This window comes from Polypterus senegalus, chromosome 3 (genome assembly GCF_016835505.1).
Source record: "Polypterus senegalus isolate Bchr_013 chromosome 3, ASM1683550v1, whole genome shotgun sequence".
In the NCBI taxonomy this organism is placed as follows: Eukaryota; Metazoa; Chordata; class Cladistia; order Polypteriformes; family Polypteridae; genus Polypterus; species Polypterus senegalus.
The window spans coordinates 276,639,315-276,661,002 of NC_053156.1; the positions used below are offsets into that span (position 1 = coordinate 276,639,315).

General features: G+C 38.0%; 1 protein-coding gene across 1 annotated transcript in view; it reads right to left on the minus strand.

Moving 5' to 3' along the window:
* Window positions 1-2,501: 2,501 nt before the first annotated feature.
* LOC120526182 (sushi, von Willebrand factor type A, EGF and pentraxin domain-containing protein 1-like) overlaps window positions 2,502-21,688 on the minus strand; it is a 33,557-nt gene continuing 14,370 nt past the window's right edge. The window contains exons 5-11 of the mRNA XM_039749207.1: window positions 17,358-17,537; window positions 16,886-17,068; window positions 12,903-13,091; window positions 11,662-11,755; window positions 9,832-9,905; window positions 9,213-9,392; window positions 2,502-2,644 (exon numbers count right to left, since the gene is read on the minus strand). Coding sequence (XP_039605141.1) covers window positions 2,517-2,644; window positions 9,213-9,392; window positions 9,832-9,905; window positions 11,662-11,755; window positions 12,903-13,091; window positions 16,886-17,068; window positions 17,358-17,537 — 1,028 coding nt within the window. The 3' untranslated portion in view covers window positions 2,502-2,516. The remainder of the gene's footprint in view (window positions 2,645-9,212; window positions 9,393-9,831; window positions 9,906-11,661; window positions 11,756-12,902; window positions 13,092-16,885; window positions 17,069-17,357; window positions 17,538-21,688) is intronic.

Genomic DNA, 21,688 nt, shown 5'->3' on the forward strand with positions numbered 1-21,688 from the left:
ATTCATGTTTGTGTTATTGCGTCCATAGTGTACGAGCACGCACACACACAGTCAAAAATAGCAACATTAACAAAATGCAGGGTTTACATGTATACAAGCCAAAAATTTGGCTTATTTATTTTTTTAGGAAAGGAGTTTGACAAGTGAGAGATAATGAGAGATTATATAAAGAGAAAGCTTTACTCTTCATCAACCGAATATACAGTATAATATTTGGTCACCTACTATAGAAAAAACTCAAGATAAATACAGTAAATGTTTTTCTTTACTATGCAAAATGAAGAGGCTTAACCAGTTGGAAGAATACACACATAGTTTGGCTGCTGCTTCCTGGCTCTGTAGCCATATATTATTTGTTTGCTGTTTACAGTAAATATCTATCAACATAAAACACTTCATAAATCATTCAGCAAACCTTCTCTTGATTATGAAATGATGGACTGTTTCTCCTGCTTTTTATGATCTCACACTTAACCACTGACATTATTCATCTAAAATTTGGTTAGAGATCCTGGCAGCCTTATTAATGCAAGTGTCAACCTGAGATATATTAAACTTTTCATTTTTTTTGGGAAACTGTTTGGCTTCATCTGTGCTTGTGATGGACAAAATAAACACACCGATAAAAGACACCTACAGTAAGTGTGACTGGGACTCTGATCCAATGACAGCAGCTACACCATTCCATAAAAACTATGCGCATGTACAGGATTTCCAGACACAAATGGAGTGAAGAAGGTGATACACGCACATGTTCTTTGGTCCTGGAGCTACATTTTTTAGAACCTTGAAGTTGAACAGGAAATTAACTCTAAAAGTCTAACTCCAAGCTTAAGCTCTCTGCCAGTGACTGAGCCCAATAATGAAGAATCTAAAGCACAAGAAAGGAATTTCTGCAGAGGCTCACAAAAAACTCTAAACAAAGGGCAGTCAACCTCTTCTGTTAAGTTTGTCTGTTATGTCCCATTTTTCATGTTGATATAAAAGCAACTTCACTATTTCTATAACCTTTGTGTTTATCAAGAGATTGTATTATTTTGTTTCTTAAAAGAAGCGTGCTACAGCTACCTTTATATACACTCACTGGCCACTTTATTAGGCACACCTGTTCAACTGGTTGTTAACGCAAATATCTATTCAGCCAATCACATGTCAGCAACTCAATGCATTTAGTCCCGTTAGCTAAGAACAGGCCTGGCTGGTCTCACAAGACTCGATTTCTGCTGCAACATTCAGATGGTAGGGTCAGAACTTGGGTTCAACAACATGAAAGCATGGATCCATCCTGCCTTGTATCAATGGTTCAGGTTGGTGCTGGTGGTGTAATGGTGTTGGGGATATTTTCTTGGTACACCTTAAGCCCCTTGGTACCAATTGAGCATCATTTAAATGCCACAGCCTACCCAAGTACTGTTGCTGACCATGTGCATCCCTTTATGGCCGCAGTGTTCCCATCTTCTGACAGCTACTTCTAGCAAGAAAGCACACCATGTCACAAAGCTCAGCTCATCTCAAAGTGGTTTCTTGAACATGACAATGAGTTCACTGTACTCAAATGGCCTTCATGATCATCAGATCTCAACCCAACAGAGCACTTTTGGGATGTGGTGGAATGGGAGATTCACATCATGGATGTGCAGCTGAAAAATCTGCAGCAACTACGTACATGATGCTATCATGTGAGAAATGTTTCCAGCACCTTTTTGAATATATCCCATGAAGAACAATGGCAGTTCTGAAGGTAAAAGGGGGTTCAACCTGGTACTAGCAAGGTATGTCTAATAAAGTAGCTGGTGAGTGAAAGTCTAACAGCGGGAAATCCCACCAGAGTCACTCCTGTTGTAATGAACTTTAAGAAATTTCACTGTCTGTCTTCCAAATGCTGCATACTATTGAAAATGCACTGTCCCCTTTGCTCTTAGTTGATCATTCTGGAGCTTCCAACATTTTTAAAGACAGGATTGTTGACCAACAAATGAGGGAAAGGCAGATCTTCAAGTCAAAAAGCACAATATTATGGAAGTGCACCCTTCCTGTTTATACTGAATGCAGAGGTTTCTGGAACTGTTTTTATTATTTAAGCAAAAAATGCATAGATTACACAGCATGAGTCATGTGAGTATTTATTTTCCCCCACGAACATTTCCCACATTGTTATTGTCCAGCATTGGTCACTATGGAATCCCATTTGATTAAGATCTTTGTTATGTACTTTCTCCACAAAACATGGAAATGTGTGTCTAGGTTGTAGCTAAGTAGTCAATTTGCCTTTGATCTCAAAATGTAATACCCCTTTCAGTAAAAAGTCTTGACATTTTCAGACATTTTATGATCTTGAATTTTGAAAAAATATTTTACATCATATTGAAACTTTAAGGCTCCGCAGGAATCTTTACCAGTGCGTTTCAAATAGCATGCATATAGGAATAAAGCAAAGATGAACATATATTATGGATAGAAATAAATAAACGGAAGAAGTGTATACACTAAAGATCTTCAGATAACAAAGTAGTACATCAAATGTTTACAAAAGCAATATAAACTGACCCATCATGGCAGGTATACAAGACTGTATCATTAAATCTGGTTCCACTGATATGAAGCGTTGCATTTTGCACCTCTGTAGGTTGTCCACAGGACTTGACTAAATAAAGAAGGAAATGAAAAGACAGAGATTAACACATTTTTAGCATTCTACTCAAATTACAATGTGTTAGGAGAAAAAAAAACAAAAAAAACAAACAAGCATATAAAAATAAGACATTGCACTTTTCTTCCACAACTCCAAAGACATGAAGGTAAGGCTAAATGGCAATTTTAAAAGTGTCTTTGTGCAAGTCTGGGTGTGTGCCCAAGTAGGCACTGAGGAACTGCTGTCCTGTCCAGGGTTACTTCCAGACATGTGGCTAATTCTATCAGGACAGATTAAGGGAGTCTGAGAATGTACTTTTAATCCTCTGCAAGTACTTGGATAAGATCAATGTAATGTACACTAGCCAACCCGTGGCGCACTATACGCCGCATAATCAGGCCGTTTTTTTAATGATTAAGCACAGGGAGAAAATTAACATTTGAAAAATAGGTAATGTAATAAATCAGCAAGAAAAACAAAATTGTAACAATGCACGGAACGAACCAACACACAATCGTCTGTGACTGAAAACTGGCGGACTGTCCTCGCGCCTTCTCCTGCCAGACGGAGGGATGGGGGTGCACGGCGCGGAGTGTGGAAAGGGAGGAGAGAAGGACGTCCATTCAGCTCCGTCCATCATCCTAGTCTGCTGATTTCTCGCTCAGTGTGCACTGCCCGCTCATGTGCCCACCTCCAACTCGTCACTTGAGTCGTCGTCTTTACACAGTCCAGATGTCCATGTGACTGACGTAGACTTTTCATTGCTCTGTGCGGTTTTGGCCGCTTTTCTATATATAATCCACCAAGACACCCGACCACGGTAGTAGCGAGGTGGGAGGGGGGTGTGTACAAAGTGCAGAAGCATCTAAGAAGATGCATGTTTGTCGCAACGCAACCAGTGGGAGCGTATGAGTCGCACTTAGTGGGAATTCCACGGTTTGCAGCCCGAATGGGGTTCAACAGCTTACCCACGCCGGGTAGACACACGCTCAATGTCATGCATAATTATTTATTGAATGCTAAACACTTCTGGAAAGACACGGTTGTCTAAAACGGGTTGGTGTGAGAATACAACAGAAAGTGAATGAAAAGATGGAACTCTAGACTTTTCATTGCTCTGTGCGGTTTTGGCTGCCTTTAAATATATAATCCAACCAAGACACCCGATCACGGTAGTAGCGAGGGGGGTGTGAACAAAGTGCAGGAGCATCAAAGAAGACGCATGTTTGTCGCGGATGCGAATTGCTGTATGTAGCGTGTAAAACAGTTTGCTATGGTGCACGCGGCCATGCGTCGTAACCGAAAACTCAGTTTTTAAAGACTGCCTACTTCATTGTGTTTCAACCTCAGTTGTAAAGGAATGTTTTAAGGACCCCATGGGATACCCCTCGGTTTTGGCTGCTTTTCTATATATAATCCACCAAGATACCCGACCACGGTAGGAGGGGGGTGTGCACAAAGGGTAGGGACGTAATGAGTAGCCCGAATGGGGTTCAACGGCTTACCCACGCCTCTGTGGGCTGGGTAGACACACGGTCAATCTCATGCATAATTATTTATTGAATGCTAAACACTTCTGGAAAGACATGGATGTCTAAAACGGGTTGGTGTGAGAATACAACAGTAACCGAATGAAAAGATGGAACTCTGGAGACAGCAAAATACAACACAATAGTGAACCCGCAGCATAACAAACGCCGGGTGGCTGAGACGTGCATGTGGACTCTTACCACAGACGAAAGTGACTAACTGGGTGGTCGGTGAGTTTTTGCGTCCGGGCAAATGGGCAGGCAGTGTGAATGCCTAGAGAGCGAGGGTAGACGCAAGGACTGTTGGTGGGCAGGGAAACGTCTTCCGTGTTCCTGCAGAAGCATCTAAGAAGACGCAGGTTTGTCGCGGATGCGAATTGCTATATGTAGCGTGTAAAACAGTTTGCTATGGTGTGCGCGTTTGTGCGTCGTAACCGAAAACTCGGTTTTTAAAGACTGCTTACTTCATTGTGCTTTAACCTCAGTTGTAAAGGATTGTTTTATGGATCCCATCGGATACCCCTCGCAAACCGTTTCACACGCTGCATATGGCGATTCACCTCCGCGAGAAACATGCCTCTATGAACAGTCAACATTGCTCGGAGGTGCATGACATGCACATGACATTAACCTGATCTGCACTGCATGTGGCCTCTACGACAGACGAATATAAATGACGCCATTTTTTCTGTGTCCTCGCGTCCGAGTTGGTGGCCGTGGCCCTGCGAGTTGTCGTCATATCCAATGGTTTTGGAGTTGGTGGGCGTGGCTCCTTCCTGCGTGCGCCATAGTTGTCTCACTTGTCGGTGGCTTAGTGAATCCACGCCCCTTCCGGCGTGCTTTTCATGGTTGTCTTGCCTTAGTGAATTATATATATATATAGACTCCCTGAGTTTAATTAATGTTCTTGTTTGCACAATGTGGTACAGGTATACCCCCTAGTTAATCCAAGTCATTCAGAAAAATGGACTGCTTTGGTGCCAGCCAACTAATGTTATGAATCACCAGAACATAACGTTGCAAAAAACAACTGATCATTGTGTCAAAAAAGTGTAGTAGTGTGGAGTTAAAAAAAAAAAAATTCAGAAGTATTGTATTGCTTCTAATTTAAGATCCACCACAATTTCAAAAGTGGATTGAAGACAAAAAAAAATGAATAAATAAATACTGTTATATACAAGAATTACAAGTAAATAAACAGGTACACCTGTACTCTTTTATTTCCTTTCATGGAATCCCTTTCCCCTTCACAAGTCCACTTATGCTTATTTCCTACATTTGTTTAGATGCAGAAGGTTAAATTCTGAGCATTCAGAGAATTCTTATTTTCTTATATTGCCTGTGTTTGGATTTACGCATGATAGCTCTTCCCTCAAAAAGCAGAACTTCCTTGAAGATTTTTGAGGTGTAACAAAAAATGATTCAAATTTAACACATATGTCAGGTTTAACCTTAGAAAAAATGCATCTTAAACTAGAAGCAATCCAACATTTATAACTTTACCACAGGTTTAAATTCTTAACCTTTTTGTCATTTTCACCTTTACCTGTGGAGTTTGATCCCCTAATTGCATCTTAATAATGACAATAAAATGACAGGCGGAGCAGACATCACTGCAAATAACACTGAAATCTGTGTTAGACGCACTAGCATGCTCATTGTCAATTAAAATAAAAGTCCTAATAAAAGAAAGAAGCTGCATGGGTAAAAAATCGTCAGGAATGCTAGGGTCTCTAAGGACTGAACTTAAAAAAACTCATCCAAAATATCTGAATGTTCTTCACAAAACCTGGTTTCCACAAATCAAAGAGGAGGGCTTTGATTTACTCTATTTCAGTCCTACTGTAAGCATTTTTAAAAACTTATCACATTCACATATTCAAATGCATCATACTATTTTTATGAAAAATTAAGCTGCATTTACTTTCCAAATCTTTTATTTGACTGTGTGGTGCGACAACAGTATTTCCTCTAAGTGCATAAGGGCATTGATTTGCAAAGCTAGCGAATATGTAGGCTTATTGCTATTAAAGTGACAGTTGACAGTTTTTGCAGAAACAGAGAGAGAGAGAGAGAGAGAGAGAGAGAGAGAGCGAGAGCGTATGTGTGAGCATAACACAAGAGCATAAGTGGTTTTGCAGATAGCACACATTAAAAAAAAAAAATTCCTATTCATGCATCCAGTTCAGGTTCACCGACATCCAGAGTCTACCAGCAGTAGTGATCAAAAAACAAAAACAAATTCTGGGTTGTGTGCCTATTCATCCATCCATCCATCCATCCATTATCCAACCCGCTATATCCTAACTACGAGGTCACGGGGTCTGCCGGAGCCAATCCCAGCCAACACAGGGCACAAAGCAGGAAAGAAGCCCTGGGAAGGGTGCCAGTCCACCGCAGTGCCTGTTCATCATGAGGCTAATTTTCACATTGGACAAAAATATTTAAAACTGTCATTTTAGTCAGTTTGTACTCATATGTTCATAATACATTTTGATCATTCAAAAATCCTTTCACGTCAAGCACAAAAAAGGGAACAGGCTTACAGAAAGCCCACAAAACGCCAAAAGGTAAACTATTTTTAGGTCTGGGCCCACTGAATTGGCCTTACCCCAGTACGCCCGACATAATATTCAAAAGGTAGTTTTTCCAGCATGCACAAGCCCAAAAATGGGGCTCAAGCATTTAAATAGTAAAGGTCTAAAAATGGTCACAATAATTAAGAGGAAAACTGTAAAAACCTGTGATACAAACAAAAATCAATTATATTTAAAAAGATTTATTCAGAAGAAAAATAATATCTGTATCTGTTTATATTGTGCAACAAGAAAAACCAACACAGAAACAAAAAGGAGCAAACATTTTAGGCAAAACCTAAAAGCAAACATAACCAATAAACACCAACCAGGAACAGTGCCTCAAATCAAGGGTTTTAATCTAGGAAATCCAAACATGAAAAATAAATGGATTAAAAACAAAAATCGCAATATCTACTACTACTACTACTACTACTGTATATTGAAGCTGTTGAACACTCTAAAGCTTCGTCTGGAAAACCAACGACACAATTAGGTGGCCCTGTAGCCTCCTTGGAATCTACATATAGGAGGAAGAGCAGGTCACAAGCACTATGCAGCAAAGACAAATTATAATTTCACATGTAATATACCAAATTACAGTTAAATAACACAAAACTAAGCAAACAAAAATAAAACTTGAGCCAGGGCAACAATTCCCATCCAAATGGTGGTACCTGAAGATATCCAGAGAAAGTCCTCAAAACAAATATCCTTATCCCCAGATGGGACGTCTCACTATAAAGATCTTGATTAGGGAAGGATGTAATAAGAAGGTCTTGACCCAGCAGGATTGGCGCGAAAAGATCTTAATCTGGCAAAGGTGACATGGAAATATAACCAGAACCATGTAGGGACCAAGCAGCAGCACCAGACAGAAACCAAAGCATGAAAACCACCACCAGGCAGAAAGGACAATCGGTCTGCAACCAATAAACTAAGAGGCAAGTTTATAAGGTCTATACTCACCTCTTGACACTTAAAGTCCACCTGGTAAAAAGGGCATCTTGGCACACCCAGGCAGTAACACAATAACACCCCCTCTAGGAGACGTGAGCAGCAACAGCAACTCAAAAAGCATCTTCTGAAGGCTGGGCCACACAGACAAAACTGGATACCCAGTCAGGACCGAGAAGGCAGGAAGTGGAGACAAACGTTCAACAGGAAAACCAATCAGGGTGGGAGTGGGAAGTCAAAAACTACTGCAGCACACATTGATGACTTAAATAAAACAGAAACGAGCAGGTACTGGTGATGACAGTTCAAAAGAAAAGGCAGATTTATAGGAATAGATGATCAAAATATACTATACTGTACCTTGGGTTTTTGAGGCTCAAATGACTCAGTAATAAGCAATGGAATAGGTCCTTCAAAAATTCTGAAGCAAACACTGGAGCAGGAGGTTCAATAAACTCATAAGAAAACACTGCATTATTAGGTCTGAAGACTTGGGTGCGAAGACTGAATGAACACTTGGACTGGGATTCAACAATTGCAGACATGGATGCATTACACAAAGTCTTGGGTGCAGGAACAGTTGACTTGCATTTGAAAGATGCCCAGATCTACGCTATCATCAGGTCTGGGCCCACTGGATTGGATTTACCCCAGGCAACCATGCCCTAAACTAAAAAGGCAGGCTTTCTTTCCTGACAATCTCTGATCCAGATAAAAGAAAGAAAGGTTCTTACACAGAATTGAAAGATTTATTCAAAACAATTAAAAAAATATATAATGAGAAAAGCCAAAGCAGAAACAAAAAGGGCCAAAAACAGATAGACAAATAGATAGACAAAAACTCGAACCAAATCTAATAAACATCAACCACAAACAGTACCTTTAAAATGAATGCAGAGGTTTTAGCCAGTAAACTCCAAACATGAGCAAAAGCAAAGCCAATTAAAAACAAAACCACAATAATCACTATTATGATAGCTAATGAACACTCAAAAGCTTCAGCTTATAAACTGTTGTAGCCAAAAACTCCGCTGCACAAATAGAACTCTTTTACTTTAAATACAGGATTACAGCATTACACAGAAACACAATAATAAAGAACATATACCAAAATAAACACAAAATGGGATTAATAACACATTATAAAAATTACAATTTAAATAAAACAGAAGTTAAATAAACAAAAAAACTTATGCCAGGGCAGTAACCCTGGCTTTGCCATAACATTAAAGGCACATCAAATGGTGCAACATTTAAGTAAAAAAGACCTAGAGGTTGAAGACAGATCCTTGTGTGATAAATATTTTGGTAAATATATTGTAATTACCGGTAGGTCAAATTCATTATAGCAACTATGGTATAAAATATTACAAAGTTATTACCAACTCAACTTTAACTGTTTAGTTATTGAAACTGAGTTTACAAAAACAAGGCTAAAAATACAGCAGAGCCTTGTTTCTTTATCATTGAGAGAGACCATTTTTCACCCAACAGTCTTGGAAACGCTTCCAAACTTACGTTGACAGACTTTGCCCGGGTCAGACCATGTTAAGTTGGGCAGGCAGGTTATTTTAAGATGGTTCTCCTCCACTACATAACCAGTGTTGCATTTGAACACCAATTTATTTCCAACAGTAAACATTGTTCCCTGTGATGCCTTCAGATATGCATTTGGAACGAACGGCTTCGGACATTTACCTGAAGGTAAAAACAAGGGAAAAATAGATCAAACATTAACACAACAAACAAACTCCACACAACCCCACAAACTACTTGATAATGGGGGAAAACTTCTTCTTATTACATTCTATTGCAAAAAAAGGTTCTGCAAATTTGAACACTTCAGATTGACAGGCATGGAGTATCCAGTTTAAACCATTCATTCGTGAAGCTTTAAAACTGTGGTATTTGTTAAATTCTTTATATTTAAAAACAATAGATACTACTATAATGACACAGATGTACAATAGGATGTAAATAACATTAAAACTGGTTACAGCTCCAGTTCTCAGGAAAGGTTTGTGGAGAAGTATATTAAACAGTGTTTTGGCACATTAATCAGATACCTAGATATCTACAATGTGCAATACCCAATATGCACATGTATATGTAATGAAAACAAGAAGAATGTTGGTACCTTCGCAGTATGGGGGTCTGCTACTCCAGCCATTCTGGGTACAGGTTATCATAGAGTTTCCTACCAATGTGAACCTGATATGAAAAAAGAAATCAGCCTCATTGCAAATACATGGCATGACAGTAATATCACAGCAAACAGCCTAATTTCATGAGAGATGTGGTTGTTGATGGGCTGCCACCTATAACAACAACTGTGCAAGGTTTGTTAAAATGTGATGTCAAGCCTTCAATCTAAAAAAAAAAAAAAAAAAAAAAAAACCAACAACCATAGCCAGTGCCCCAAAGAACTTAAGAAAAATGAAAAAAAGGCTTTAAAAAACAGAAACAATACAGAAAAGATAAAAGTTTAAAACAATAAAAGTATACAACTACACACATACACATGAACATATGCACAATTTTTGCCAACCATGTCCTCAGAAGAGCCAATGTGTTTAGGTGTAACAAAGGTCGAATTGTATATTAGCAAATGGAAGCAAGCCTAGCACTTGACAAAGGCACAGTACTTCTCTCTCTCAACAAGGGTACATGGTTACATGAATGGTCTGAAATACGTTTCCTAATAGAGCTAATAATTAATTAAAAAAAAAATCATTTAAAGACATAACCAATGTCATTGAGAGACAAATTTGAGTAACTATATAAGTATTACTAAGCATTAAGTATTACTTAATATAATAATACTTATAATTAAGCATACTTAAGTGTTTATATAGAAAATGTAACATAGGAAATAACACTTTGGCCATCAGTCGCCCCATAAAGTCTACCATTTCTAAGGATGCACTGTACTTCTCTCTGAATCAGTGCTCATTCACTAGTTAAACTTATAGCTATCAAACAATCAAACAAACAATATGTCACAGTACACACAGATGACTTATTATGCTTCCTATTAAATTTTGTTGTCCTAACAGACAGTAATGGGAAATATAAAGGGTGAGAAATCAAAATAAAAAATGTAAAAAATGACTTGAAAGATATGTTTGGAATTAAAACTGCTAAAAGACCACTTCGAAATGAAACTTGGGGTCTGTGTTTCAAAAACAATACAAATTTAAAACAGTGTTTAGTTAACTGCAACAAAAATGAGAAAACGAAAAAAAAAAAACAATTAATAGATAAAGCAGTTTATAAAGGCCAGTACTAGAAAGGAGTGAAAGCACAACGGAATAAGACTGAAACCAGAGGCAAAGATTTGTAAACACTACAGATATGACACAAAAAATTTGCAGCAAATTATAAAAAAAAGCAAAAAAACAAATTGGTGTGTGGAGAGTGCAGAGTGCTTAAAATCAGAAAACAGGGAAATGTAAAGGAAGATTTTTTGCTGGGCACTTAAATGTGACTGAAGGGTGGATTAACAAATGATCACCTGACCAAATTGCATTAGGCCTTTTGTCTCAATCTATATTATATTGGGCTACAATGCATTTTCCGATTGTGTACAATCGCAGGCTTTCGATGGACTGATAATGTCAGAATAGTCAGCATCTTACAGCACCTTAGTAAAGGAACAATAATTTTATATAAGAATAGCTATACTGTAGTAAAATGGGAAGAAGGTAAGTGCACACCTATTCTGGATAGTCTAGGTTTGACGTAGGATGGGAAATCTGATTTGTTTCGATTTTAAAAACGTGTAGTTTTAAAGCACGGCTAAAAAGGTTGGTCACAGCAGCACTAACCTGCTCTCCAGTTAACAAAGCAATTTTAATAGCTTTGTGCAAACTGTATCTAATATTTTTGAAAGGAGAAAACACTGCACATTTGATACAAACTTGTAAAGTAAATATATAGGATATTAATTTCTCTAATACAAACTCACCCCTTGTTGCAAGTATATGTAATTTTTGATCCGTATATATACTTCTTTCCATCAGCCTTTCCATTAGCTATCCTAGGAGGAGGGCCACAATAGCCTAAACAAAACAAAACCACACAGTCCATTTAGGTTAAGCAAGACTCAAACCAGAAAAGAAAAGAAACAATAAATAAGCAACTCTGAATCTAGATTCTGTAACAGAATGTAAGCATGCAGGTAAGAGTAATGAAATTAATTTACAATAAAAACCATGCTGTGAAGCAGGTGGCTCATTTCTCCAATTCCAATCATTAAATCCTTCAGATAGTGAAAGGGTAACTTACGAATGCAGGTGAACTTTGGCTTGGTCCACTCTAGCTGCTGAGAGTTTACCATTAGGACACTAGAAATGGGGCTATGCAGGTATAATGAATAATTATAAAAATGAGTCATTTCAACTAGTAACCCAGCCACGGGGGATGCACAAACCAGTGTTTCTTCGTGCCAGTCCCAAGTCCGGATAAATGGGGAGGGTTACGTCAGGAAGGGCATCCAGTGTAAAATTTTGCCAAATCAATATGTGGACAATAATACAAATTTCCATACCGGATCGGTCGAGCCCCGGGTTAACAACGACTGCTACCAGTACTGTTAGCCAACAGGGTGTTGGTGGAAATTGAGCTACTGTTGGCCGAAGGAGAAGAGGGGGTAGACGTATCCAGAGGCAGGAGTAGAGGAGGAAGGTAAAGAGAGTGGAACTGAGGGTAGCAACTTTGAATGTTGGCAGTATGACTGGTAAGGGGAAAGAGTTAGCAGATATGATGGAGAGAAGGAAGGTTGATATATTGCGTGTGCGTGCAAGAGACTAAATGGAAGGGGAGTAAGCCCAGGTGTTTCAGAGATGGATTCAAATTGTTCTATCATGTTGTGGATGGGAGGAGAAATGGAGTAGGGGTTATTCTGAAGGAACAGTATGTCAAGAGTGTTTGAGGTGAAAAGAGTGTCAGACAGAGTAATGATTATGAAGCTGGAAATTGGAGGTGTGATGATGAATGTTGTTAGTGCACATGCCCAGCAAGTTGGGTGTGCAATGGATGAGAAAGAAGATTTTTGGAGCAACTCTGAATCTAGATTCTGTAACAGAATGTAAGCATGCAGATAAAAGTAATGAAATTAATTTACAATAAAAACCATGCTGAGAAGCAGATGGCTCATTTCTCCAATTCCAATCATTAAATCCTTCAAACAGTGAAGGGGTAACTTACGAATGCAGGTGAACTTTGGCTTGGTCCACTCTAGTTGCTCTGTGCAGTTCACAAGTCTGCTTACACCGATTCCGATATATCCTTGGTCACACTCATAGTTAATTTTCACACCTTTAGTATATTTCGTTGGAACTGCATTTCCAAAGACTGGGTGTGCATGTTCAATATCAGGTGGACTTGGACAAGAAGCTGAGAGAGGGGAAAAAAAAGAAACAAAACACTTAATTATAAACTTCCTACTCTAGAAGATGTTCAAGGTTTTGAAGGTGAACTGAAGCACTATTTTTACTTTACTGCTTATACAAGTATTTAGAAAGAAAGATAACTGCATATATTTTGATAATTCAAGTGCCAGAGCAAATCAAAAAATGAAAGATTGCCATTGAGATAAATCACAAATAATTCTGACCAATGCAGTGCTGGTTGGCTATAAAAACACACCACTCATTTTTGCCTTCTTATGGCTCTTTTGAAATGTGTATATGATCTTGAGTCTAAAACCCTCTCTTAAATTCTATATATTCTTTGTATTTTTTTCTGTCTGTAGGGAAGTAATCACAATACTGGGGTTGGTGTACTTGACCAGAAAACCCAGTCAGAGGTGGAGGTGAAGAGGGTGACTAGGCATGTTGTCGTTGGTAAGACTGACTGCAAATGACTGATGAATACAACATGAAGATGACCCATGTATCACAACATTACTTTGTTATAGGAACTGTCTTAGGGTGAACATTCACTACACAATTTTAGGTGGAGTGGAATGCTCCAGAAAGATTTTTCAAATTAACACAAAATCACAACTATTTCTTTTAATGTCAGAATATCATTACTCAAAAGATATGAGAGATTTACCAACCCTGTTCAAATGGCTTAAGGGTCCCCAATTTGCTTTTTGACCATTGTTAAGTGTGAGAGGTCATGTGAGCCATGTGTTGAAATTCCTTCCCACTGATCAATCACAAGTGACTCCGTGTATGCTGTGCAAGTACAGCTATGAAACCATTTGTGACACAAGAGAATCACCCATTGTATGATATTTCTTCAAAGACATATTATAATTGGGTCTTCAAAGAAGAAATAATAAAGTACATTACCCAGCAGCTACAGATTCCATGCTAACAGATTCCATTTATATTTATTTGCTTAGCAGATGCTTTTATCAAAGCGACTTACAAAAGAGGACAACATAATAGAGGAGTATGGGGAAGTGTTTGGTAACAAGTGCTATATTGTAGGCCAAGGTTACAAAACTGACAACCACAAGTGAAGAGCCCTTAACTAAAATACAAGCTAGTAGTAATACCTAGATTATAAAATTTTACATTTAATCCATCCATTATCCAACCCGCTATATCCTAACTACAGGGTCAGAGGGGTCTGCTGGAGCCAATCCCAGACAACACAGGGTGCAAGGCACGAAACAAACCCGGGGCAGGGCGCAAGCCCACCGCAGGGCATGCGCACACACACACACCAAGCACACACTAGGGACAATTTAGAATCGCCAATGCACCTAACCTGCATGTCTTTGGACTGTGGGAGGAAACCCACACAGACACAGGGAGGACCCGGGAAGCGAACCCGGATCTCCTAACTGCAAGGCAGCAGCGCTACCTACTGCGCCACCGTGCTGCCCTTAACATTTAATATCAGTTAGATGTACATTCGCTGAATAAGATATGTCTCCAAACATGTCTTAAACACATTGAAGGAGTTAGATTTACAAATGGAGCTCATTCCATCAGCTAGGAGCTACACATGTAGAGTCTGGACTGAGATTTAATATCATGTAGAGGTGGCAATATACTGTATATATAGGTGCTGACCCAATGATTAATCTGTAGGCAAGCATCATGGTTTTGAACTTGATACATGCTGGGAGCAAATGTAGTGACCAAGGAAGTGACATGTGAACACCTCGGGGTGGGGGGGTTCAACACCAGATGTGCCGCTGTATTTTGAATCGTCTTCAGCAGTTTACAGTTGTAGTAGCCTAGCCATGACAACATCAAAACCTGGATCAGGGTTATGTCGCATACTCTGTTAGATAAGTATGAATGGCCCTTCTTGAACCTGGATAGATTAGGATCAAGACGTTGGTTTTGTCAATTAGCATAAGTAATGCTATAGCCTATGATATAGACTAAACAAACAAACAAACATTAACAGAAGACTTTGCTACATTTAGTCTTCAGAAAAAAATTGAAAATAAGCAAAATATTACATTATCTGTGAGTCTCACCCAATGGACTTGCAGCTTAATCTCATAATATTGTTTTCAAAGGTTCTTTTTTCGTGAGCCCACAATAACCACTTCCAATCAGATTTTGGTACAAAGCTGTGATTAATTGTAATTTAATGTAATTGTAATTGGGTACCCAAACTCCTAAAGTCATTATATACTGTTATGACTGCTGTCAGAAGTAGTATGTGCTGAGGCTGAAGGTTTGGAAGTTGAAGAGAGAATATTGGTAGCAAGAGTGAATGAGATTTCAGAAACATCAGGTATGAATGGTAAATAGGAAGCTAAGAAGAATGTCTGGTTGAAAACTGAAAGCATCTGTGGCTTGAGTAGGGGAGGTATACACAAAGGTAACATGCTGAATGTGGAAATGGAGGAGGAGATTTAAAAAAAAAAAGCAGCTTCTTCCTTAAATACATGTCAAATGCCTGGGTTATCTGCAACAGTGAAGAGAAGACTCTGGGTTGCTAGCCAGTTTCAAACAAAAAGCTATACTTCAAACTGGCAAACACAAAGTATTATTAAATAGGGAAAACTTCAAAAATTGGACACTGGATGACCGCAAAAGAGTATTATGGACAGATCACTGGTATTTGTTGTGTACTATTTAAGAATCCAACCAAGGACCTGAAAGATGTTTCTTTCTTAAACTATAGTGACTTATGTACTTATTCTCTTATACAGCTGTACATCTGACCCTTCCTTCTTCTTCTGTCCTGGATAGACTCAGTTTGCCCTTTTCTCTCAAGACTCCTTTGTATGAAAATGTCAGTTTCTTGGCAATCCATCACATGGGGTAGCTGACATTCAGCAAAACAATAGTTGTGTTTCATGAGAAAGCTATTTATTTTGGCCATATTTCAACCCAGAACAGATTTCTGCAATGCTAACACAATACAATTTAATCAATAATAATCAATAATAATTAAGGATGTATTAAGAAAGTTTACCATTAGGGCACTGGAAATGGGGCTATGCAGGTATATATGAATAATTATAAAAATTAGTAATTTCAAATAGTAATAGGCATTTGCATCATTAGCAACATCATTGGTACATTTTTTAAATCAATCTAAATGGTACTTTGGTAAAACGTTATCTATTTCCATTAAAAACCACGACAATTTCTGGGCAATTCCAAACTTACAATACTACTGCAGTAGTCTGTCTGGCACTTAAAGGAAAGATTAATGATGGACAATTGTGTTGACGTGAGTGACTCGTGGTCAATGAAGGTGGAACATAAAACCACAACTGGAAAGAACAGAGAGAAAAATGATCAGACAGATGTGTAGAATGTGACAGAGCAAGAGGAAGATGAATGCAAAGTTAAGAGAAAGACTTTGTGTAGATGCAAAAAATGTAGTACTGAAGAGAAATGTTTCTTTGGCATTCAGAGTTAAAGGCAGAGGATGGCTGCAGAAAGAAGTGTACAAAGGTGGAGAATCAGGAGATTAGGCCCTGAGGGAGCCCAAAGAAGATGGAATGGTGTTAATGATACGGAAAGTATGGGTTGCACCCCCAAAGGAGACCCAGGACTATGGAAAGAGGAATAAAACAATTTGGTGGCAATGGGATAACTTGGATAAACCAAGGAAAAAATGAGACCATTATATGGATAATGGAGATAAAGATAAGTTTCTAAATTAGAGATGACTTAGTTCATCCTGAAAAACCAACCCATTTCAATTTAGGTCGTAAATACAGTAGAAGAGGTTTACTTCAAAAGCATATTACTTACTTTTAATGCATGTGGGGATGGAAGGCTCCCATTGACTATTCTGCTGACAAGAAACCCTACTGGATCCTTGAAGCTCATATCCAGAATTGCACGCAAAGCTGACAAAATCACCATACCGATAAAATGGTCCAAATCCTGCAGTCTTCCTGCCATTGGGCAAAGAAGGATTGGGACAATTCACCTCTACAATGCAAACATAAATAAATACTGAAATTAAGGGAAAGAGACAGCATGAGGGTCGCACAAAGAGACTGTAAACTGGTTGCTGAGGTAATTTTCCTTGTCAGCTGCACACATTTAAAAATATGACTGCCATATATCTATCTATAATGGACAAACCCATGAATGGCAATTTTTATACAATAACCAGACCACTTACTCAATTTCAACCCTTCCTTAGATCAAATCTACAACTGATTGTTCTTACCAAGGATTTTAGAAACTATACTATTTGTTCTGATGTAGATCATACCTTTGCACACAGGTATCGTTCCAGTCCAGTTTCCAGCTTCATCACACACTAGTTCCTTATTGTCAAGTAACTGTCCTCTGATACACCGGTAAATGACAACTGTGCTGTAACTGTAAGAGTTTAAAGGTGGAGTAATGATTTCAGCATTAGGGATCTCGGGTGGTTCTGGACATTGAGAAACTATAGGTGGTAAGAAAGAAAAAAAAAATAATGTAGTCCACTATGCCAAGATTAGATCTCATTATTTTAGCAATGTTAACAACTAAAAATGATTTTCATGCATTTTGACATTTTCTATACGTGTTTACAGAAACTTCAGGGTAGACAGGGCCAGCTTGGCAGATATGGAATCCAGAAAAAATAGCATTGGATGGACTGGATTAAGAGAGAGATCCAGGATCCAGGAAACTGTGAGGCAAGAGATATTTCAATTAATTTGTTACAGGGATAGAGGAAGAACGAGCAGAATGTTGACAGCAGAGCCTTTAGACTAAAATTGATAACGCTATTTTTAATTAAATTATTTATAATTTGTTTACCAGTGATTATATGAGTTTATTGCAGAAAAGCAAACTCATTTGCTGTAGGCTACCATTTGTTAAACACGATGAACTGAATTGTGACAAGCAATTTTGTTATGTTGATTGGAATGTCCTTTTAATACCACAGTTGGCACCAATATTTCCCAGTATCTATGGTGCCAGGAGGCTTGATATGCCTCTCAGCCTGTACTCCTATACTGTATATCCCTGCTTCATCAACTGGCCCTATCCATGAGCTCTGCAGTTTTTTCATTAATGTTTATTGGCATGTACTGTACGGTTTACAACCTGACTCACCCTTTAGTCAGTAGCACTTTTAAATCCAGTTGCACAGACAGTATTCTTGTTGCCTATTGGACCCAGAAGCCACATACAATTTGGGGCAAAGGAGGCTAGGTGGCCATGCAGATTAAATGGAATTGTCAAGATCTAGTGCCCTTGACATTTTTTTAGCAAATCCATCCCAAGTCATTTTGGGGTTGAAGTAAATAGGACAAATTAATAACCAAATAAAAGAACTTTAAGACATTAAATTGGACAAATATGGTTTCTAAGATCTATGCAAAACAAATGACAGACAAATTAATGAAAAAAACACACTATTCTAAAGAATAGCTTGTTATTCTTTTGGATGAGATTGACTGACTCTTCTTGTTTACTAAGGCATATGACAGTCATTCCAATAGACAGATGAAACAAAAGTGGGGATAAGATGGCGATTTATAAAATTAATTTATAAAGATTTAGAGAATAAGTCCCTGCACTTCAAAAGATAGGTTAGGAACTGATGTGCTATGAAAATAAATAAAAGAAGAAATTGAATTTTCAAGTTCTGCTAAACAAGAGTAGCAGAATTAAGGAGAGACTGAAGGCCAGCAGGTAACAATGCCCCTTTTCCCCATCATAATGACGTCTCAACAATATTCAGACTATAATCGAATTTGAAAGCAATAAGAACTAAGTATTATCATCAGAAATCACAAAACAGAAGATAAAATGGTACTCCTACTCTAAATATAAATAAATGGCAGGCACACATATCACAAACATACACAAACTCTTTGATATTGTAGCAGTTATAAGTTATTTATACAGGTCAATGCTACAATCAAGGATTTAACTTAATGAACTACTGAATTTTATCATTAAAATATCATCTAGTCAAGTCTAAAGCTTATCTTTCAAAATGTTCATAAATCTGTCATGCTGCAACTCTGATGCAAATCTAATGTACTTTGGCGACCCCTGTCTGTCACTATGATTGGCACAAGAGATAGCCAGTTTAAGATGCACTTAGCAATTAATGAGTGGGTCAGGAAAGACATAGAATGACAACTACAACATTTCTGGAATAACATCCCCAATATTGAAAAAGCCAAAGCTAATAACAAGTACAACTACTGTATATCATAGAAAAAGGCAACATAAAACTAACATTAAAAAAATCCAGACTGAGCCCTTAAAATTTTAACATTTGATCGATAACAATATCCTCTACCATTTGTAGGGCCCTATGGAATCAGTTATATTTTTTCATAAATTCCATTTAATTTTTTTTATTTTCAGTTTTCACTGTTTTATTTTTTCCTTAAATTCTGATTTTTTTTTTACTGTAAGTAGCAACAGCTACAACAAAACAAACAATAATGAAATGACACTTTACATCCTTTTTAATGAAACAGCACACTAGCACAACTGAACCTTATTTTGCAGTTCCATTCATCAGGTAGGAGCCCAGATCCTCCATTATGCTGTATGCTGATACTGCAGTAGGATAGTGAGTGCCCTCCAGAATTGTAAGAGCTGTTACTAGTTTGATGCATCCTTCTGAGATGAAGGTTAACTTCACTCTTAGGGTCTAGGATATCTATTACAGTCTGAGCTGATGTTTTTTCAGCCACAAAGAACTTTTTGTGAGGTGAAAATGTTCAGCGAGGTTCCCTACTTATTTGAACCAGCTTTTCCACATGGTGTTTCCTGCCTCAGGGGTTCTTGGCAGGCTTCTTGAAGAAGGCAGACTTTACCAACATCACTAGTAATGCAGTCTCACTAAAGTATTTATAGTGCTGCCAGGTCTCTCCCACCAAACTGATGACATGACACAAGCAGGCTGAATGTACAATGTTAGGCTTAACCCCTTTTAAAACTTCCTGGTATGCTTTCAAACAGTATGTTGCATTGTCTGTAACCACTGCTAAAATGCCATTAAGATTCAGTTGGTTGTTGTAAAGGGACTGGAGTGCTGCCTGTGAAAAGGTGAAAAAAATGGTAGCCGTCCATAAAGATAACATCGCCAAAAAAGTACTGGTCTTCAGTGCCTATAATTGTTATTATGTAAATTATTTTTAATGATTCTAGAACCTTAAATGTTTACAGATTGAAAACGTGCATCATTACATCTGTAGTATCTACTGCATATTTTAAAATAATTCATTACAAAGCAAAAGCGAACTAATCTGCAAGATGCTAAATCCGGGAATTAAACAGAAAAAAAGAAAGAGAGAGAGACCCGCTTTTAAGGGCTTGTTGCATCTGAGGAGAAGCCTGCTCTTCTGCCCAGGTTTGTAGGTGTTGAGTTTATAACGGAAGAGTCAACTGTGGACCTTGCGTGCCTCGTCACTACTAGGCAAAACATTTATTAAATCCAGAAACATTTTTGTTCATTTTTAATAGGGTACTATAGTATGCTGGCAAACCTTGTAGAAAAGTTGTTGTCCAGATTCATAAAAGTTGCTGGGATATTATTGTGCCCTCAATTTTGCAGTTAAGTTCGTGTTTCTTAGTTTTTTCGATGTAGTTAGGGTATCTGATCACTGCTCGCTTTGATATTTCTGTCTCGTGCAGCTAGCTAATTCTCGTGCCTTTAATGAGAAAACATGCAGGAAACACACACACAAACAGACAGAGGTGCGGCTGGATTTCTAAGAGAACTGTGTTCACTTGAAAAACAACAACCTAGAAAACAGTATCTGAATGATAGAACTACTGATTATTCAATTGTTTAATTTATTGGGAGGTTTTGTGACAGTCACCCCTTCAGTCTCTAAAGTCCGCACATTTCCGTTTTTAACTCTAAAATCTGTTTTTATGCGTTAATTCCGTGATTCCATCCTTGTTTTCATAGGGCCCTACATTTGGTAGAGTATACATAGCAAATTCCCTCATATTATAAGTTTTTCTCTGTCTGGATGAAAGACAGTGATTAGCATCAGAAATGTATCAAAATCAACCCAGAGACACTCTTCCCAGAAGTTCTGTACTGCTAAAAACAGCACCATATTAATAGAAAACAATTCAAAGATGGAGTTACAAACGAGAGACACTAGCATTACATCAAACATTCGATATCACGTACATAAATACATGTTGGTTACTCTCAATATAAATGCCAGCCTTAATGAAATCATCCTTGAGATACAGATACGTCTCCCATACGTTCTAGAATTGTAGTTATTGCAAGACATCTTACCCATCTAACTATTCAATAAATGCAATGCAAAAAAGGCAGTGTGTAGTGCTTCACCAGTTAGGAGTGGCGAATTGACTGCCACTCTGGTGGTCTCCTTAAAGATAAGCCGTTGGTATTTCCTACTGCAATCATCTTATCCAGCATATCACTGGTGCAAACAAGAAGTGTAACATTTCATGACAGTATAGTTTATTATCCATTGCTATATTAGACAAACAATTGTGGAAACTGTAGTGCTTAAAACATATTAGACATGAGAACTCAAGAATTCCTGAACTTGATGTGGCTCAGTATTAAAGCAAGATACCAGATTAATACAG